The 19,458-nt window shown below is 35.9% G+C and overlaps 1 protein-coding gene across 1 annotated transcript in view; it reads right to left on the bottom strand.

Annotated features, from left to right (window-relative positions):
* The window catches only part of VPS50 (VPS50 subunit of EARP/GARPII complex), an 85,957-nt gene that overhangs the window by 31,990 nt on the left and 34,509 nt on the right, over positions 1-19,458 (bottom strand). Inside the window, exons 14-20 of the mRNA XM_082293745.1 lie at positions 15,555-15,652; positions 14,761-14,855; positions 14,016-14,114; positions 10,694-10,784; positions 8,992-9,168; positions 3,925-4,043; positions 2,471-2,577 (exon numbers count right to left, since the gene is read on the bottom strand). Coding sequence (XP_082149871.1) covers positions 2,471-2,577; positions 3,925-4,043; positions 8,992-9,168; positions 10,694-10,784; positions 14,016-14,114; positions 14,761-14,855; positions 15,555-15,652 — 786 coding nt within the window. The remainder of the gene's footprint in view (positions 1-2,470; positions 2,578-3,924; positions 4,044-8,991; positions 9,169-10,693; positions 10,785-14,015; positions 14,115-14,760; positions 14,856-15,554; positions 15,653-19,458) is intronic.

Below are 19,458 nucleotides of genomic sequence, written 5' to 3'. Positions count from 1 at the left end.
GAAATTACAGAAACAGAAATACAGAGACAAAATTAAGATAAATCTAACAGAAGTGAACTGTACCAGACTAAGGTACATGATTTTCTAGACAAAGGACACAGTACATTTCACTATCTGAGATTTAGTGAAAGTATTAATTTAAAAATATTGCACAGTAAGTATGTGAAGCTAGAGTGTGTTGAAAAGGGAAGTAACTGAAAAAGCTACTAGTGGAGCTCCCAGCAATAGGCCATTTCTTTAATATTGTCATTAATTACTCGGGCACAAAAATGAGTGACAATAGAAAAAAATAAAGGGGCACCATCAAAACAGAAAAGAACTGACATATGTACAGGAGTACTTGATGACTGTTGTAATAAAAAATGGATGAAATCCAGTAGCACAAATTGTAAATCTATTAATTTAGGGGACAATTAAAAACACGCATCTTTCTATTATAAGCTAGCAGCTTTTCTCTTGGGAAAAACTGGGAAAGTGAAGGATCTGCTGGCTGTACAAGGTTGTTACACATGAATTGAACTGCCAGTACAAGGAAGCTGTAGGAAATCAAAAGAGGTGCAAAATGGAAGGAGCTTGTGACCATGATGTAATGACAGAAAAATTAGAGAATGCAGGAAGATCTCATCCAAAGTATTGCACATGATTTTGGTAAGATTATAAAAGGAACAGAAAATTTAAGTTTCTAGTGGATAAATACAGAGGATACTAAAAATCTTGGCACATTGTTTAGCAAATCAAAGACTGAGAAGAAATAGGATTGCTTTCTGTAAACAGTACACATCAAAAAACAAGACGATCCGTTAATCCTGAAAGTTTCTTTTGTCATAAGATCAAGTCAGCAGAAAATAGGTGGATTTTTTTTTTTTAATCTATAGGTTTCTGGAATAGAATTCCTATTAGAATGAGTGGTGGGAACAGAAATATTTTTAAGCTCAAGCTCAAAACAAGCATATTTAAAGGCAGTGTTAAATGACATCTTCCTCGTGCACGAGGTCCCTTTCTAATTCCATGCTATAAATAGCACTACTATCACTCATTACAAAAACAACATAAAACACCCCAAACAGCAGAAAAAATGAAAATTAATAATAATCCTAGAAGGAGAAAAAAGCATATATATGAGCTTTTAAAATAATGCTTAATTTTGGGGTTATGAACACAATCCACAAATAGAAAGACTCCTCACATAAAATTGGAAAACCACAACTACTGCTTCACCTACTTGTACAATGTTTTATGGCAGGGACAAAGGCTGGAGTTTGTATGGAAGTGCCATGAGCGGCTTCCAGATTCAATCCTAAATTTTCTTAGAGCAAAACCTTATAGTAGAAAGCAGCAAACAAATCTCTCCAACCTAAGTCACAGATCAATGCCAGAAAAGTCACAACAGAATGAACTCTCATTTCAGGTCTCTATGGTAAATGTTCAAGTGAAAAAAAAGGTTTTAGCAGACCTGCAAAAAAGGTTTAGAAAATTAATTCCCAACTCTCATGTTGCCCTCAAAGACAGCAAAAGGTACTAACCAGGTGTTGGAGTAACCTCTTTTAAAAGGGCTTACTCTGAAGTGCAACAATCATTTTCAAGCACACAAACATTGAAGGCAAACCTCATTAATGTAACACATACAGAATTCCTCTCTCTTCTGCCTACTCAGATAAATTTAGCAGTTACTTCCCCTTCTCTATAAATAAAACAGAAGTCAGTAGCAGAAAATTGCTATCGTACAATTATCCAGATCATCACACAGAAGGCATGATCACGAAAAATCAATCCCATCACATCTAGAACTGGAGGCCAGTGTTTACATAGACAAGTTTGGCAAGAAAAGACCTCAAGAAGTGGCCTAGTGCAACCTCCAGCTCCGAGCAGGTCTAAAGAGAGGAGGCTGCTCAGCAGCCTGTTCAGTCACATCTTGATCACCTCCAAGGACAGAGATTCCCTAAACTCCCTAGGGATTACTAGGATGTATGAGAGGGCTCTTTTCTTCTAGCTGATTACCATGCAGTATAAACAATTATTCTGAGTATGAGGATTTGAGTAATGAAATGGAAAAAAAACCCCCAGTCTTAAAGTTCTTACTTGTGCAACTATTCTACTTTAAAATAAAGGATTTAATAAAACACATTAAGCAACATAGAGCATTCATCTTTTTGCTTGCTATCTCCACTCTTCTAACACATTCAATATTTTAGACAAATAAACTACCATTACAGGTTAAAACCAACATATGCATGCAGATTAATTTTCCAGTTAAAAATAACTCACAAGATATAAGCAAATTTGTCTATTTAATTTAAAATATTTGTTTAGTGCTTTATTTCTATTTTATTAACGTTTTCAAAGAGTAGAAATAGACCCCAATTAGGGATATTTTTCAGGGCCTTAAATATCATTCAACATATTTGCTATAATCCATAATTTTGCACAAAAATCAAAAACACTTATAAAAAACTACAATTATTCTACATACCAACAAGCCTTATTACATTCAGTGTAGTGTTTGTTAAAATAGGTGCATTCACTTTATTGAGGTTATAATCTGATCTCTTTCTGCTCCTCAGAGTTTCTCGAGAAACACTTGAAAGAAAACAAAACAAAACAAAACACAGCAAATGTGAAAACATTCAAAGATATACAAACAAAATTTAGTGGAAAATATATTATTCCTCCCCCCTTCTTTCACATGACGGTATGTCTTCCAGTGCAGTATTTTATTTATGCCAAAGCACAACTGGGTTAGGATTCTAATATTTAGAGAGAAGCCTGATCTAATTTACATAGAATTGTGCTGGAGAAAGGAATTTTTGACTTTTATTTTAATGCTGGAGTTCTGCAGGCTTCTGTCTTGCCTCAACAGTCATTTTAATCACTCTGACCGAAATTCATAATTCATAAAGAGAATAAAAACAACACAAGTCACAACAAAAAGAGGAAGATTAGTCACCTACAGCTGAAAGTTACTATCTAGAAACAGAAGTAATATTGAGGAAGGTTAAGCTAAAATAGTCATTAAATTTTTCATAAATGTAATGCCTGAAGGAGGCAGGAAGTTAGACTTGATGATATTTATCCAACTAGAGACATTTTCATTTTCTACAAGAGAAACCTTCTACCAGCTGCCATACCTCAAAATTATATTCTTAGAAAAATTTCAATTTTGCAGCATAAACCTATGGACAGCAACTCTTGTACATTACTCTGCTCTGACCCAGGTGATGGCACTCTAGTTGTCCTGCAAACCCTACATAAAAAAATGTTAGCCTGCTTCACAAAGTCTGAATGTATATCCAAATTGTACAGAGTCCTAGACAGAAACTTTTTTTCAGATCCTTTTAAAGGATACGAAGTTGGCTCTGCTTATATGAATATATATAAATAAAATACTTTTGTATATACATCAAAATAGAATATGTATATTCATTTATATATCTACGTGTGTATTCGTAAAGAAAAAGAGAATTTAAAATTCAAAATTACTGCCTTCAAGCTATGGAAGAATCTATTTTTTTTTTCTTAACCTGAAGAAGTTTACTGTTCTGCAGAAGCAGAAGCCCAAAACTCAAACCACTTGTCTGCGAACAACTGCTTTTGACACAACAGAAATTACACATATACACAACAGCTGCTATAGAAGAACCTTCAGTTAACATCTATCCTTACTAATCAGTTTTCCACTACCTGCTTCAGAGAGCCTTTATATGCTTTCAAAATGTTCCTTTCTTCAGGTTTTGTCTGCAATAATGATGAGAGGTTTAATGCTCCTCCCCATTCTGGAGATCTAAGTGCTGAGCCTTCTAACTATGCAGGCAGCATAATGATTATTTGATTATTATTCCACTGTTGTAGATTAAACAAACTGAACTAATTAGAATACTGAGATGAAAAGCAGATAAATTATACCAAGGATGCACATGGCCTACTTACCTTTTTATCGGGGCATCTCCTGTCTGCTCATCCACATAATCTCTTTTCAACTCTTCAGGAACATCACTGTCGCTATCATACTCCTGATACGCACTTTTTTCTTGTTCATCTGATTCATACTGTTAAGAAAAAAAAAGAAAATAATAAATTGACTACGATTATTTTTCTTATAATATTGTCACTCATTAATGTTGCACTTTGGTCACTTTTTGGCTTTTACCTTGATTGCAATACAAATAACTTTAATGGCTGAAAGGCTGCTGACATGTTCTTTAAAAATGCAGCAGGCAAATTATATTATGTTGATTGAGTAAATATTTGCATCATTCTATTTCAGCTACCGATAGTTTGCTTTGCTTTCTAGTCGATGTATAAAGTACCCACATATTTGAGCTTTTATAATTTGCTTTATAATCTGAAAAAAAAAGGGTAATAAATCCTCAAAATTCATCTATACAGTGGCAGTAAAACAAACAAACAAAAAAAACCTGGCACTGCATAATACTTAATTATTATTGCAAGAAGAAAAAAACTATTGCTTCACAAAAATACTTGTTTATATTGTACACATTTAATTAGGAAAAGAAACCAAAACAAACAAAAAAAAACTTGCAGTCTTCTTGCACAACTCCAGAATGCACCTGCACTTGAAGACTTGAAGAGAGAGACTTTTCCTTAACACATACATCGCTTTGAAGCCACTTCATACACACAGTCAATAGTGACACAGGTAACACACTGGCTCCAGGATCCTTAAGAAATGGCAGCCAAAACACACTAGGACATGTATTTTTTCAGTCATGCATGCCCTAGCCCCAAGTTGCTGAGACTTTTAAAGGCTAGCACTATGAAAGCACTATGTTATAAATGCAAGAACCCCCCATTTGTACAAACAAATTAAAAACAAAAACAGCTCCGGTGGAAAAAAAACAATATAGTATGAGACACTCAAGAGAAATGTTCAGACCATTAGTATTCCCAGGCAAAATATCTGCCTTATGAACATTTTAGACAAAGGAAAGTTGTAATGAAAGCAGCTCAGTTTATTTCAAAAATAAGCCGAGGTCAGCCTTGACTAAGAGCAAAAAGAACCACAGTTTAACTAACTTGGCTGGAACATCAGCACAGAGAATTACCACCACTTATTATGCATTAAGATATAATAAATGATGCGCTGATTCAATTAAAATCCAGTGAGAGTAGAACAATAAATTGACTAAAAACTGTTAACTATAATTCCTATTGATGTAAGAATCTGACAGTTGACATTAATTAACTGTTTTAACATCATAGAATAAGAGCTATTTTGAGAATTTTTTTTTTTTAACTTGGAAAAATACTTTATTAAGTTTCCTCAATCTAATGCTATTAATGATCTGGAAAAGCTATTTATGAGATAAATGCATCTGTATTTTAAAGTATGCATTAACTCACAAAAATTAAATAGTGACCTCAACCTGAAGAGACCTTATAAATCTATTTTGAACATGCACAGTCTGCAGTAAATTTTAAAGTGCTAAAATGAATTCAGACATCTTGTAGCAATAATCAGTTACAAGTGTTTAGGCAATCCACTCAAACCAACCCATAGGCAGTGGTAAGATTGATCAAAGTTGAAGAGCATTACAATACTCGAAGTTAACTGTACCACAACAAAGACATTTTAAGAAGCTACAGAAAAGGGACATAAAGCATCTCACTGATGCTCAAGATACATAGCTGAGGTGACTGGGCCCAGGGGCAACAACTAAGCACTTCAAAAGACTTTAAAATTCTCAAAAAAAGTCCTCACAGTTCTTCCCACCCTACAGATAAACTGACAAGTAAATTAACTGTTTATGTCCCTATCATGCTACTTCTTTCTACATTTGGTAACATGCCTGCATTCTCTGGAAACAAAATTTTGCAACCTCCATTTGAAATAATTCCAATTTTCAGTGCTAAAATGTGCCTCCACCTTAACTGGTCAGCCAAGACACCGAAACACAAAACCTCAGTAAAAATTTTATCCTACATTGTCCTAGAGCAGGTTATTTATCTTTCTATGTAAAGAATAACAAAACAGGTGTACCTTCTACTTTTTAAATAGGAGTCCTTTCTGTGTCAGCACTTTGGAACAACAGTCGTGAGAGACTGAAATGTTACAGGTTAATGGCTCGAACAATCCGCAATTTGCAAGAACAGCAGGTGCTCTGCTGAGGCCAGGTTTGCACACCCCAGCTGTGTGGTGACAAAACCCCTGATGTACTAAGACAGAGGGGGTGCACACCCGCCACCAGAGCATGACCACAACAAACCAGCCTTTGTTTAGCAACAAGCCATTTTTTGAGCCAGATAAGGGAAAAGGCCAAGAATAAGCAGATCCTGTGAGATAGGATAATGATTTTTATCATGCCAATGTCCTTCCCATGAGGAGGTATCACATAAGCCTTAAGGTATTTCACCCCTTCTGATAAGGCATAGCTGGCTCAACTAAGCAAGGCCAAATAGCAGTCAGGTCATTTAGAAGGGGCCACAAACCATCGAAGACCCCCAAAGTGTCCCCAGACTCATTTCTGGGGCCTTCCACCGAAGAACTGCACATGATCCAGAGTGTTGTAGCAGACAGTGTAAAACACCCCCCCAGGGGAGGTACCTGGGTGCTCCTCCCTGAATGTGAATGTCTATTAACCCAGTGAACTTTATGTTTGGTGGGTTTCACTCAACCCCAGCAGATCAAGACTGTGACCATCACTTTGACCAATGGACACTGAAATTGCAAAAATCAAGTCTCAGTTGGATCCACAAGTGATGTTATCTTTCCACTATCTACTCTTACCCTTTCCTTCTTTCTTTTCATGGTATGTTTTCTTAAATTATAACTTGATACTTTTATATTGTTATATTACTATAGATAATAACATGCTAGATAAAACTGCTACATACCTCATTTCCACTGAAACCAAACTGTTCTAAAATGAACCTGCCATGTATATGTATGTATAAACACCAATCATTCAGTGGTGTTTCACTCTAATCCATCCCAAGGGATCTATTAACAAGAACCTCAGTTACCCTGCCTCTGGAATAGTAACAGAGAGAGAAGATTAAAAATGTCAAAATGGAAAGTAGGATGGTCATCTGTGGAGTATAGTCACCTCAGTCACAAAATACCTTCATTCCAGTACTGGCCCTGGTAGATGTCCTGTACACCTACTCACAAGTTAATTAACCTGTCCTGTGCCTCCATTCACAGAGATAAATTTCTGTCTGATTTACATTTATGTTTTGTAATTCATGAAGGTTACAAAGAGTGCCAGAAAGACCTGCAGGACCACTACCTCTCATAAGCCTGCAGTGTCTGTGCCAGATGGTACCAGAAGTGGGATGCCGTAAGAGACTTCAAGCACTACTACTTCTGAAAAAGGGTTCATCTTTGGAGGAAAGAGGGAAAAGATAATATTCAGCTGAAGTCAGAAGAAGATATTACAAGGAGCTACTGGAGAGAGTCCAGTGGAGGGCCACAAACATGATTAGGGGTCTCTCTTATGAGGAGAGACGGCAGGAACTGGGCCTGTTTAGTCTGGAGAAGACAGAGAGGGGATCTCATGAATGCATATAAACATCTCAAAGGCAGATGCCAAGAGGATGGTGCCAGGCTCTTTTCAGTGGTGCCCAGCAACAGGATGAGGGGCAATGGCCATAAACTAAAACACAGGAAGTTTTACCTCAACATGAGGAAGTGTCAGAGAACTGGATCAGGCTGCCCAGGGAAGTCATGGAGTCTCCCTCTCAGGGACATTCAAAACCCACCTGGACACATTCCTGCTCCAGGTACCCTGCCTTGGCAAGGAGGCTGGACTAGATGATCTCCAGAGGTCCCTTCCAACACTAACAATTCACTGATTCTGCGATTCTTTTTTACTGATAGAAGACTGCTTGGCAGCAATGTGACACTTCATGCTGGCGAAAGCCAACCAAAACAGTGTCTCCAACATATTCATCAGCATTTGCTATTTAGTTTTTTCATCAAATGATTTCATGCTTGTAAAAGCAAAAGCTTAGCACAGAGTAAGACAATGTCTTTTAAATTTTTCTTGAAGCTAGGAGAAACAGATTTCTGCAGCATAAAATGTTAGAAATGGAAAAACCGAAGAAGGTCTGTTCTAACTTGTTTGCAGAGTTTTCATACCTCATATAAATGTGCAGATAGAAATAAAAATACCTCAACATATCCACAGTCAAGAAATGAAGACAATTCTAGCCTTCTACAAGTGTAAGTATGTGCTTACAAGTCACTAAACAAAAAATATGGGAACAATGTAGGCTCTCATTCACTAGCAGCAATCTGCAAGGTACCAGAGGAGTTTGAAATCACCAACCAGCAATTATTCTTTTTTGTTCTTGAGATGTTACCCAGTCTCAGTAGCACAAGTTAAGCTCAAGAAAACATTATTCATCAAAGGGATAAACAAGAACAAAAGCTTTAACAAAAACATGCTAAAGTAGTGTTTAACAGAATGGTACAAAGCTTTACATTAAAACTCACTGCTAGATTTTGACAGACTTCTGAAAAAACCCACACAGTTGTTGTTCAGTTTTATAGAAGGACTCACAATAAAGAAAGTGTCCTGAGCATTTAAATTACAACTAAAAATGACGTAACAAACATCAGGAAATCCATGGCAAATCACGTAGGTGTGAACAAGCACAACAAAAGGAGCAACCCACAATGATTCTTTCCTATGAAGCCAGAAAGCAAGTCCTAAAATGATAAAATTATCTCCACAAAGAAAGCTAACTTAAACCCCTGGAAAAATACTAATTTAGGTGGAACATGTCTTGCTAACCTTCAGGAACACTTGACTTCAGTGGAAAAAAAGTGCTGATTCAGTGCAAAACAAACTGAACTTTAAACAGGATGCCTGGCTTTCTGGCACGTGTAAAAGCAAAGCAGCACAGTACTGCAGGCAACAGATTCTTGTACTAAGACACTTTGCCATCATTGCTACACAAAATAAATCATAATTTACTGAAAGCACCATTTGCTTTTATTTTTTTTTTCTATTTTCCTGAAACACTCCATACCCCATTGGAAGCTAATACGTCTTCTGTCTCATCATCTTTGCTGTCGGCCTGAATTTCAAAGGGGTTTCCTCCGTTACAGTACTGCTCAAACAACGTTACCGTTGATGAAATTGCTGAGGCAGGTTGCTTACTCGGTGACACAGATGGGGACCGTGACTGCTCCATGAACTTAAATTCCTAGCAATAGAAATAAATTACCATTTTAATCAGGCATTTTCAATATTATTATGACTCCAGTTCCATAAAAACAGAGGATAACAACAAACCTGTGGACAATTAACTTTTAGCCAAAGTTTGCTGCTTATTTTGCTTTTCAAGCTGGCTCAAGCTAATCTTGAAAGTGGCAACCTTACACTGCTTGTCTTTGTAATTTTAGCAGTTTTCTGCTATGACATGCAATATAGCTGCATTCTGAAAGTATTCACTGCCTAAAACTAGGTGAAAACTAATTGGGTCTTTTATTTCACAGAAATAAGGAGATAGAAAAATACTTAAATTCTACCAAAAATGCAGTTTGCTTTACACAAGTTACCTAGTAATTTACTAAAGCTGAAATTTTCTTGTCGATACTTTACTTTTAAAAAGTTCTCAAAATTTTTTACTTCCCAAATGCACTGCAGAGTTTCTGATCATCGGGTGAGTACACAAACTTTTGCAAGTATATGGACCAACCAGGGTCCATGAGGCATGATTTTTGACTTTTTTTTTCTAAAAAACACAATTTATCTCAGATGACATACCATTTTTATCTGTTAAACTCTAGCTATTGATATTCATAAGGGCAAAATGTATATTTTCAATTTACTAAAGGTTTAAAGATCAAAACACACGCAGCTAAAAGGACTACAATGTTAGATTTCTGTTTGCTTAAACAAATCAGTAACTTCCTGCCATTTCTGGCTGCTCCAGTCCCTTGAGCAGTATGTATGGATTTATAATCCCATTTCTTTATTAAAAATATTATTTCTTTTGCTGCTAGATGCTGCTGAGGGTCCTCCCTTCCTTTCCCTCTGTACTTTTAGTGACCCAGTAGCCTATTGCTTACTTCTACTGTTAACTCCACAGAAGCTGCAGAATGATCTTGCTTAACATTGCTGTGCTAAAAGATTTTTGAACTTTAGTCATAGTTTTAATCACAGGCACCATGTTTTATTTGGCAAAACAAGTTAATTTCACCTACCACATGCTAAAAATCAAAAAAATCACTTCAGGTGATTGGAAGGTGAGTACACTAATTACTTGTTTTCAGTTGGCTTCACCACAGAAGAATTTTTTTCCTTTCCAAATGAGCCCATATGACCTACGTTTTCAGAAACAGATGCCAAATTGGTACAAGCTAGTGAGTGCTCATGCAACTACTTTTAAGCACCCATCTTTTAGCATCTTACTGTCAGATAAATAATTTAGAAAATAAAAACAGACATATTAACAGTGCATTGAAACATGAAAAATAAAGGCTAACATTATGCTTACAACTCTAGCATCTTCCATAAAAACCTCTGCCTGCCTGAAACAGAAACACTACTGTTTCAAAACCATTTGACCCTAAGTTTCTAATACCATAGAAGTAAAATTGAGGAGCTTTTAGAAGCCATTAAAAACATTTGTACAGTAGTTCATGGATCTTACTATTTCTTAGAACACCTGGACTCTTAGTTATTCAAGTATTAATACATTTGTATGTTTTATTCATAGAACGTACATGAAGCTGCAAAATACTAAAGCTTGATTTAACAGGACAAAGTTCCCAGGTCTCATTCTCCAAAAACATTCTTAGTTCTTCAAGACGGGTTCTGAAACACAAATGAATACTCTTAATTGGCAGAAAGTAAATCACAAAGTTGTCAATTACTTCACTTCTGCAGTGAAAAACTTCTAAAACTGTACAAAAAGTTACACCTTAAAACAAGTATTTAAGTAATTCTTCCAACCAACAAACCACCCAAAAGCTGTGCATACTAAAACAGTGTATTTTTTATGACACCTCTGAGAAAGATATTCTTTGAGACTATCTCCAAAATTTGTAAACAAATTTTTTTGGTTGAAACCATTACGAATTATAGACACCTACAATTATGCAGAAATACTGGACTTTTTTTTCCTCTGTAAACTGTAGAAAGCAATATAATACATACAAACCCTCTACTAGCAGCACAACAGCTTTCAAGAGCTCACATAGGACAGATGCTTTTTTTCAAACACACTGAAGCCAACAGAGAGCAAAGGGAATTGGACAGAACTAATATTCTACAGACATCTCAACTTGTCAGAGAAGAAAAAAAGTTAAATGGCTATAAATCTCTAATTTTCTTCATAGCTTAATTTTACTTTGGTGTCAATACAGTAATAAGGAAAAGTAATCAAGCCATTACATCTCTGCATTTTTTGTACTCTGCTTTTAATCACTAGAAAAGCCTCCACTCTGTCATAAGCAGAAATATCTTTAATAATGAAAAAATTTTGCCACATAAGTGGAACACATATAGGAAAAGACAGCAATGAGTGCTTTTTGGGATCATATTACTCTATCTTTTCTTCTTAATATAGGGCATATTGTTTCGTTTAACAAGGAACAGTTGGTAAATTATGCACTGGGTTTCTAATCAGGCAATAAAATATTCTAGCAATACCACAACTTCAATAATAAACTACAACCACCACTAAAATTAAAATTTGCTTGCCACGATGAGATAAGCAATGTGTTGAATTGTGCTGCGTCTATTTAAATTCACCAGCTAAATACAAAGAGACTACAAGTGCTATTTTCAGGGCATTGAGAACCCATAGCTTGCAGATCTTCTCACAGTAAAGCCAACAGAAACAGTAGATAGAGGTGCTGTGAAAACCAGCATTACAGATTAAAATTCTTTGTGAGGGAGACTAAGGCAAAAGAGTCATAGAAAAGCAAACATTTAAAAGCCACACAACAACAGGTTTTGTAGCATTTCAAATCTGAAACTGAGGCTCTGACAGTATTTGAATAAATGCTGTAAATTTTCACCAGCATATACGTCTAGAAAGGGGAATGCATGAAGACCTGATGCATTCATTCTCTGAAAAGCTTTAGTGATCAGACACACCTTTTTACAAGTGTATCAGTACAAAAAGTAAATTGCATTTCAAAAATCACCTTACTGATGCTCTTTGCCAAAAGCTCATTCTGATTTATCAGAACAATCAATTTCCATCCAAAAAAAAAAAAGCCTTTATGTATGCTCTAGTACTATGTTCTCTTCTATGTTTTTTGAAACACATGGCCAGTTCCTTTCAATATTTTCTCCATGTTGGCCGTTCTCTATAACACCACACTGGCTCAGGAGGCCATATATGTCAAATTACAAAAACAAAGAAATGATTACTCCCGGACTCTAAGCATTTCAGCTCTGTGTAGCTTTCATGTACTAATGAATCCTTAAAAGCACTACTGCTTTTTATTTTTCCCCTCCAATTAAATACCCAAGAGGAGTGAAAGCCACATTGGCTTGATCTGAAAAGGCAAGATGCTTAAAACTTTTTTTTAATACAACCTAGGGGATACAGCTCTGAGACAGGGTTTTTTTATATTTTTCCTTCTGAGGATGAAAACATCATTCAATTAATCTTCACAATACCCATGCAGCATAAAACATGTAGAAATTATTAAAAGGTCTCACATAACTTAAGTCATGTCAATAAATATTTCATATTCTTTTCACAAGAATTACATTATCCTAAAAAACACAAGTTATTTCAAAAAAATTATTATTTTTATACATATTCCATCAATGCTCCTTAACCTTTATTTTACTCAAAGACAATTCAGAAAATTAGTCTATGAGTCCTTAAGCTGTTAAGCAAAACCATAACAGTAAAAATGATATTTACTTAACCCAATAAGGCATTAAGTGGTAAGTCAGTGTAGGAATAGATGGTTAGGTAGACCAAAATCAGTTCATGAAATTCAGTTCAGGATTCAGAGAAGTTTCAAGAAATAAAAATAGGTGGTATCTCTTGACAAGACATAATGTGGATCTGACTAAGGCTCAAGTTTTTCAGACAACTCAAACTGAGGTCTTCATCAAATGTCCAGAAAGAATTCCTAGCTACAAACTACAAAAGCTGGAAGAAATTCCAAACCACATTCTGATCTTCTGAATTTAGACACTGCTTCATGTTCTCCTGCCCTAATTTTCATACTTTATACATTTTAGGCAGAAAGTCTCGGACTTTTCAAATGGGCCTGGATTTATTAGTTGTATGACAGCTCCCAAAAAACAGAGGACAACAGATCAAGACTAGAAAAGTAAGCATTTCTTAGAGCATGGGGTGCTGTATTTCTTCTCATATCTTCCTAGCTTTTTATAGACAACTAGAATTAAAAAGTTATCAATGACACAAACCAAAACATTTGGAAAATCAAGACAACTAAAACAAACAAATAGAAAGACAAGTCTTGAAGCTGTCATAGCCATATACATATCTGAGTCCAGAGAATGCCTGTCCACAACAACACATGACTGGCCTCGGATATGACAAGAGCTGACTGAAATGTAATTCAATCCTGCCAATGAAAAAGCTGTGAAAACACGACTCAAAAGGATGGACTCGGTTCTAAATACCTTATTTGATGCAAGACAGAACTGCATATTGAAAAAAAATATTTCATAGTCATACATGATGAGTCTCCTTAAGCAATAGCATAGAAAAGGAAGCCACAATTTTGCTACAAGGTATGGACTTCAGAGGCATTCCTCCTCAGGATACCAGGAGACAAGAGGCAACCTAAAAAACTATTGAAGTTCTACATAAAAAAGCTTTTCACCTTTATCTGGCTTGCCTGCTTCAGAGCTATGGTTTCCCACAAACACGGTGGAAGCCAACGCTTCTCTATCCTCTTCCCTTCTGCAGGCTTCAGAGCCTTATCATGAAACATACTCTGTCATCCCCAATGCAGGAACATTATGCAGTGGAATTCCTTTGGAAAGCGTTTACCCAACAATAATAAACATCATTAGAATCATTCACTGCACATGTAATTGTCTCACCTGTGGTATGTTTTGAAATAATTAACGCTTTGTTTTCTGATAGATTCTTGCAAAACTTCAGACTTACTGCCACAGAATTCTTCTCCAACCTGCATCAGCCTAGAGTAATAAAACAAAGTTTAGAAATACTTATTGATTTCTTAATACTGGTGTTCCAACTGTGAGTGTACATGTATCTTCATAAACGGAGAGCATCAGTGTTACGTTGTAATGTTAAGGTTGCATTCCACAAAAGTCCATGTCTCATTTTCCTTCAAATCCTATCATTGTGTATCATACAGAGAGAGACAAAGAGCCATAGCAAAATAAACGTATTTCTGAGAGCCCACTACACAGGGAAAGCTGTCAGTTCACAGTCTCAATCTGTCATTTTATTACCAAAATAGAAGGCTATAATATTGTACAGGTTGGCAGTACCACAGTATTTTTCTGCTCAACTGAGACTCCTTTTAAAAGCTCTTAGAAAAACAATCATTAGACCTGCACATCCCAAACCTTAAAGGGAGACAGTACTGAAATCATATCATGCTTAAGCACTACTTGGGAGCAAAGCAGTTCATGCTACCTCTCCCAAATACATCCTCATAAACTCTCACAATAAAAAAGAATTGCTCTTCAAGCTACCAGCACATTTGAATGAAACTGGCATCAAAATGCAAGTATCAGCCTTAATCAACAGTGCTATCTTATCACAGCTCAAGTTTGCAGACATGTACTGAAAGGTCTTACGACCACACCAGCATACCTGCTGATAATATCAAGTACAAATATGAAGTCATCGTATTTGAAGTTAGACAGATCTGTTCCCAGAAGATATGTTTTCACTTTCAATTGAACATCCTGCAAAACACAAACAAGTGTTTGTACACTTTATACACTGAAGACAAAAAGTGAAGGTTTGGATATCTGGTTTATTAACACTTTTTGGTTTCTTGCACTTATAAATTATTTTTTAGAGATTTAGCGTAGAATTCTATTTTCTATAACATGGGTAATTTCTCTAAAATAATTTTATAATCAGTGTCTTTAGCACTCTATAACACAGACAGAGTCAATCCTAGATGCTTTATTGTCAACACAAAAACAGAACTCAGCTTTTTCATCATACATTTTGGGTGACACTGCCCATCAAACTGATCCAGCAGTCACACCAGGAAAACTGTGAAACCAGGCAGGTTCACAAGGCTTCAGGTTCTTCATAGCTATGGTTATACCAGAAATATAAAGCAGTATACAGAGAAAAGCACATGATAAGAAAATAGATTGTGTGGCAGCACAAAGGTTGAAAGAAATAGAATCAGACTGAAAGTCCTGTTACTGTGTTTTGGTATCTTGACTGAGTTTGGAAGCATTGCAACCACTGAGTCATAGAAATTGCATTTCCATGGTCTTGATACATTCAAATCAAAACAAATCACTTAAAAAAAACCTGGAGAAATTTCTTAAGAACATTAGCATAAATATAACTGTAATTAATACCTGAGAGCTGGAGGGGGGGGGAATAAATATTTAGGGGGAAACAAAATTCAAAACCCATACCTGCCATATTCGTGAAAGCCCATGTTCCAATTTCTTTTTTACATAGTTGCGGTCAAAACTGTTCTCTTCAGTCCCAATCGCATTGTTGCCATCTGAAACTTCAGGTTAAAGGCATTGTAAATATTTCCAAAAGCTTTGAAAGTTATCCTACACAGAATCAAATTTCCTTAGCTACTACCATATTATCAATTATGCAAACTCCAGAAGAGCTACTTTGCTCTAAACTTTTGAACGGAAATGAATAATGCACATATAAGCATTATATGCTAATGCAGACCAGGAGAGTTTCATCACCTGCATACCAAATACCTGTCCCAATAGTGTTCCTTAGGTAGCAATGTGCTACAAGGATCACACAGAGAGCTAACTCTGACTGACCTTTGCAATTCTTCATTACTAGGCTTCACAGCTTTTGCCAGAAAAACTCCTGGTTTAGTTTCACCTTCCTTAGAGAAAAGAGCAATTTTTCATGTCTAATTTTGTTGTCTACTGAAGAAGAGTCCAGAAACATAAAGAATGTACATCTGTCCTCCATTTGTCAGCACTCAGAAATTTTCATCAACAAAGTTAAATGCTCTTTCCTTGTCATGCCTTGCCCTGAATCCAGAACTGGCAGTCTAGGTGAATATCATGCAAATATTGTGTGCACCTTACTAAAGAGGCCAGTAAGGAATGGGATGCTGGATACAAGATTTTGATCAACCTTTCAGATGTGTGCAGAACAGACCCTGCAACATTGCCTGGACTACCACATATTTAAGAGAAGGAAAGAAAAAACATTCACTAACAGGAATTGTTATGACTTGTATCAGACACTGACAATTCAATTAAACCAAAATACACAAGAGCACAGCAGTCTGACCATGTTTTGATTGTACCTTCTTCAGATCATCCAGTGCTTACTGTCAAGTGAGCAGAATTTCCTTCTGCAACAATCACCAATTATAAACAGCACTTAGCAGTGACTCATTCTCCCAGTCCTAGGCCAGACTCTTTTTAAGCCGAAGAGTATCATTTACATTGTCCTTCTCCCCATCAACCATCTGGTTTCTGATTCCAACCTTTCCAGAGTATGTTTCTCAGAACAAGAACTATTGCCTATTATGTTTATGTAAGTTTAACAGGAACGACAAAAATATGGTATCTTCTACATCTGTACCTCCATTTAAATTATGTGGGGAATATGAATACTGAGAAGGATGCTGGCCTTGCTTGATTTCTTGCAGATGGAGCCATAAGGTGTGTCTGGACATGTTATTAAATTATGAACTTTATCAAACACTTAGAAAGCTTTACCTGCAAGCTAGGGATTACAGCAGTGAACATACAAACACTACCAAGAACAACTGGCAAGCCAGTTGAGTTAAAGTGTCTGCCCACTCAGCTGGAACTCAAGAACACAGAACCAGCATAAAAACCAGCCAGAATGTAAAAGCTCCAGTACTGTCAATTGAATAACTCCTCATCAAAATTAAAAACATAATAAAATACAGTTGGGAATTTGGGTTTATATTAGGGATATTAATTTCTTCCAAGGCTGCAAAGCTGTGTTCAATTTTTTCCTATGTAAAGATATTAAGACTGCTTTTGCAGGTTAACTGAGAATTTACCCTAATAAGTCAAAATGAGATGATGAATGCCTTGTTTGCACATAAAACAGCCTTAAACATAATTCCGTACTACATCTACTGTTGCAGGGCATGCAAAAAAGATTTTACTTATGAAAGAAAAATCATAAAACAAATATTACCTACTGCCTACATAAATTATAATTTAGTAACTGCACCCAAATATGCTCATCTTCTGAAAGCAATAATTCTGACAAATGCATTTTCCTGATCTTCCACAGAAGATTAAATGAAACATAAACAGAAAGAATAACCCAAGCAGAAAACCTCTAAGTGGATTTAACCTTTCTCAGACTGTCCAAGGAAACAAAACCAGCAATCCTAGCAACAGCACACTCTTCATACGTTTCTGCAACCTCCTCTCTTCTAAACTCCTGCAGACTGAAGCCAATCCTAAACAAGTCAGTGCCTTTGACCAGTTCTCTAGATTAAGACCATAGTACCTGTACTCACAAGCTGCCATTCATGAAGGAATGGTTGGACAGACACTGCAACATAAATGTTATTGTTCACTAAAAAAATCAATGGAATATTCTCTCTCTGTCAGTCTCCCAATGCTCCTGGTTTATGGCCAGTCATGCTAGAATGTCTTGTTTCCAGTCTTTTAATGAACTGCACTGCAGCTAATTTCACACATGCAAACACATTAATTTAGGATAACTTCCTTGAAAATCAAGGACTGGACAAGCATTTACACATTCTGCATTGAGGAATTTGGAACAGGTAGAGAACATATAAATATTCATAACTACACATAAAAATAAGGAACAAAACCACCCAGGAGTTATTATTCTAGATGCCTGATTTAAATACAGTAATTCTTCAGGTTTTTCAGTATTTCTCAAAAATTCAAAAAGGCAGCTTTCACCCATAACAAAAGGTTTTTGTTTAATCCTTGTATGGTAGAGGAAAGCCAAAAAAAAGGAATCAATCAAATCTCTGTCCTCTAGCTTCACTCTTTGAATACTAAGCAGGTCTTGCACAGAATTTACACAGTACAATAAATAAAACATTTTGAAAATTAAAATGGTTGAAATTCAATTTACATCCTACATCATTTTCTTCTTGCTTTTCTTTGAATCTTTTACAGATACTAGAGTTGTTACCAACTTTTACCCCTAGGATTACACTTGTGAAATCAGGAGTTTAAATGCCATAGTGATCATTTTACCACTCACTTTCAAGTCTTTTGTTAAATCATTGTCTCATGAATACATGTAAATTGCATCAACATCATAGTAAATTTCATGGTATGTGAAAATCCAACTGAACCAGGCATGCCCTCACACAAACCAGTGACTTCGAAGTTAACTTTGATTCGAGCAGGAAAGACAAAAATGATCTGCATAGGTCCCATTAAAACTCATTTTCTGTTTGACTCTCTACTAAAAACATAAACAGTGCTCTGACTACAACAAACAGTGTAATGGAAAATTTTCTAGTAAGTAGTTTATTTTCAGGGATGAAACCCCAAATTACAACAATCTGCTGTTTACTGTACAAACAAAAAAATCACAGAATAAGTAGCAGCTCATTGAATATGACGTAGAATTAATTTCATGTTATGTTGATAATTTTAGTTTAATCTTACTGAAGAGAAAATTAGTGAAAAAGTTCTACATACAAATACTTAATTCTGTCTTTCTAAGGACTTCTTTTGGATAAGTTTCACTATTAAAATACAAAGAGCTATATAAATAATGTCTTTGAAGTCCAACTTCTACAGTTGTGCCTGTGCCCTAAGATCAAGACTCCCTTGACACATTTAAGGTACTTTCTCAGAGCGCTGACATTAACTGGGACAATACTGGGCCAGCCTTGAGTTCCCAAAATTATAAAAGCCAGACATAGTGGTACAACTATTGCTCCAGTCTATGAGGCTTATTTGAGGAAAAACTTTAGCATAGTCTCCTGAACTGCCTCCCTGCTTCCTTCTGACACACATGCCTTTTTTACAGGAATTTTGCTTTGGCTTTACCACATATCACAGCCATTAAATCAACAAGTATGAAATGAGAATTCCATGTACAGGTTTAATAATTACCACAGAATGAGCAATGAGTTTTAGAAAAAAAACCAACCAGTAGATATTTATAGTCCCTCTGAAATTATACTGTACTTGTAAAATTCCCTTTTGTGTGCTTTATCATTGCCGAGGTATTTGAAAAAGTGATTCAGTAGACCTACATTTCAGTTGTACATTATGGCTAAGCCACATCTCCTCCAGAAAATTAAAAACCGAGTGACAGAAGATTAGTAGTAGACATACCAAAACA

The sequence above is a fragment of the Coloeus monedula genome (assembly GCF_965178545.1).
Source record: "Coloeus monedula genome assembly, chromosome: 1".
NCBI classification, from domain to species: domain Eukaryota; kingdom Metazoa; phylum Chordata; class Aves; order Passeriformes; family Corvidae; genus Coloeus; species Coloeus monedula.
The sequence above is the reverse complement of the archived record's forward strand: the minus strand, read 5'-3'. Positions and strand labels throughout refer to the sequence as shown.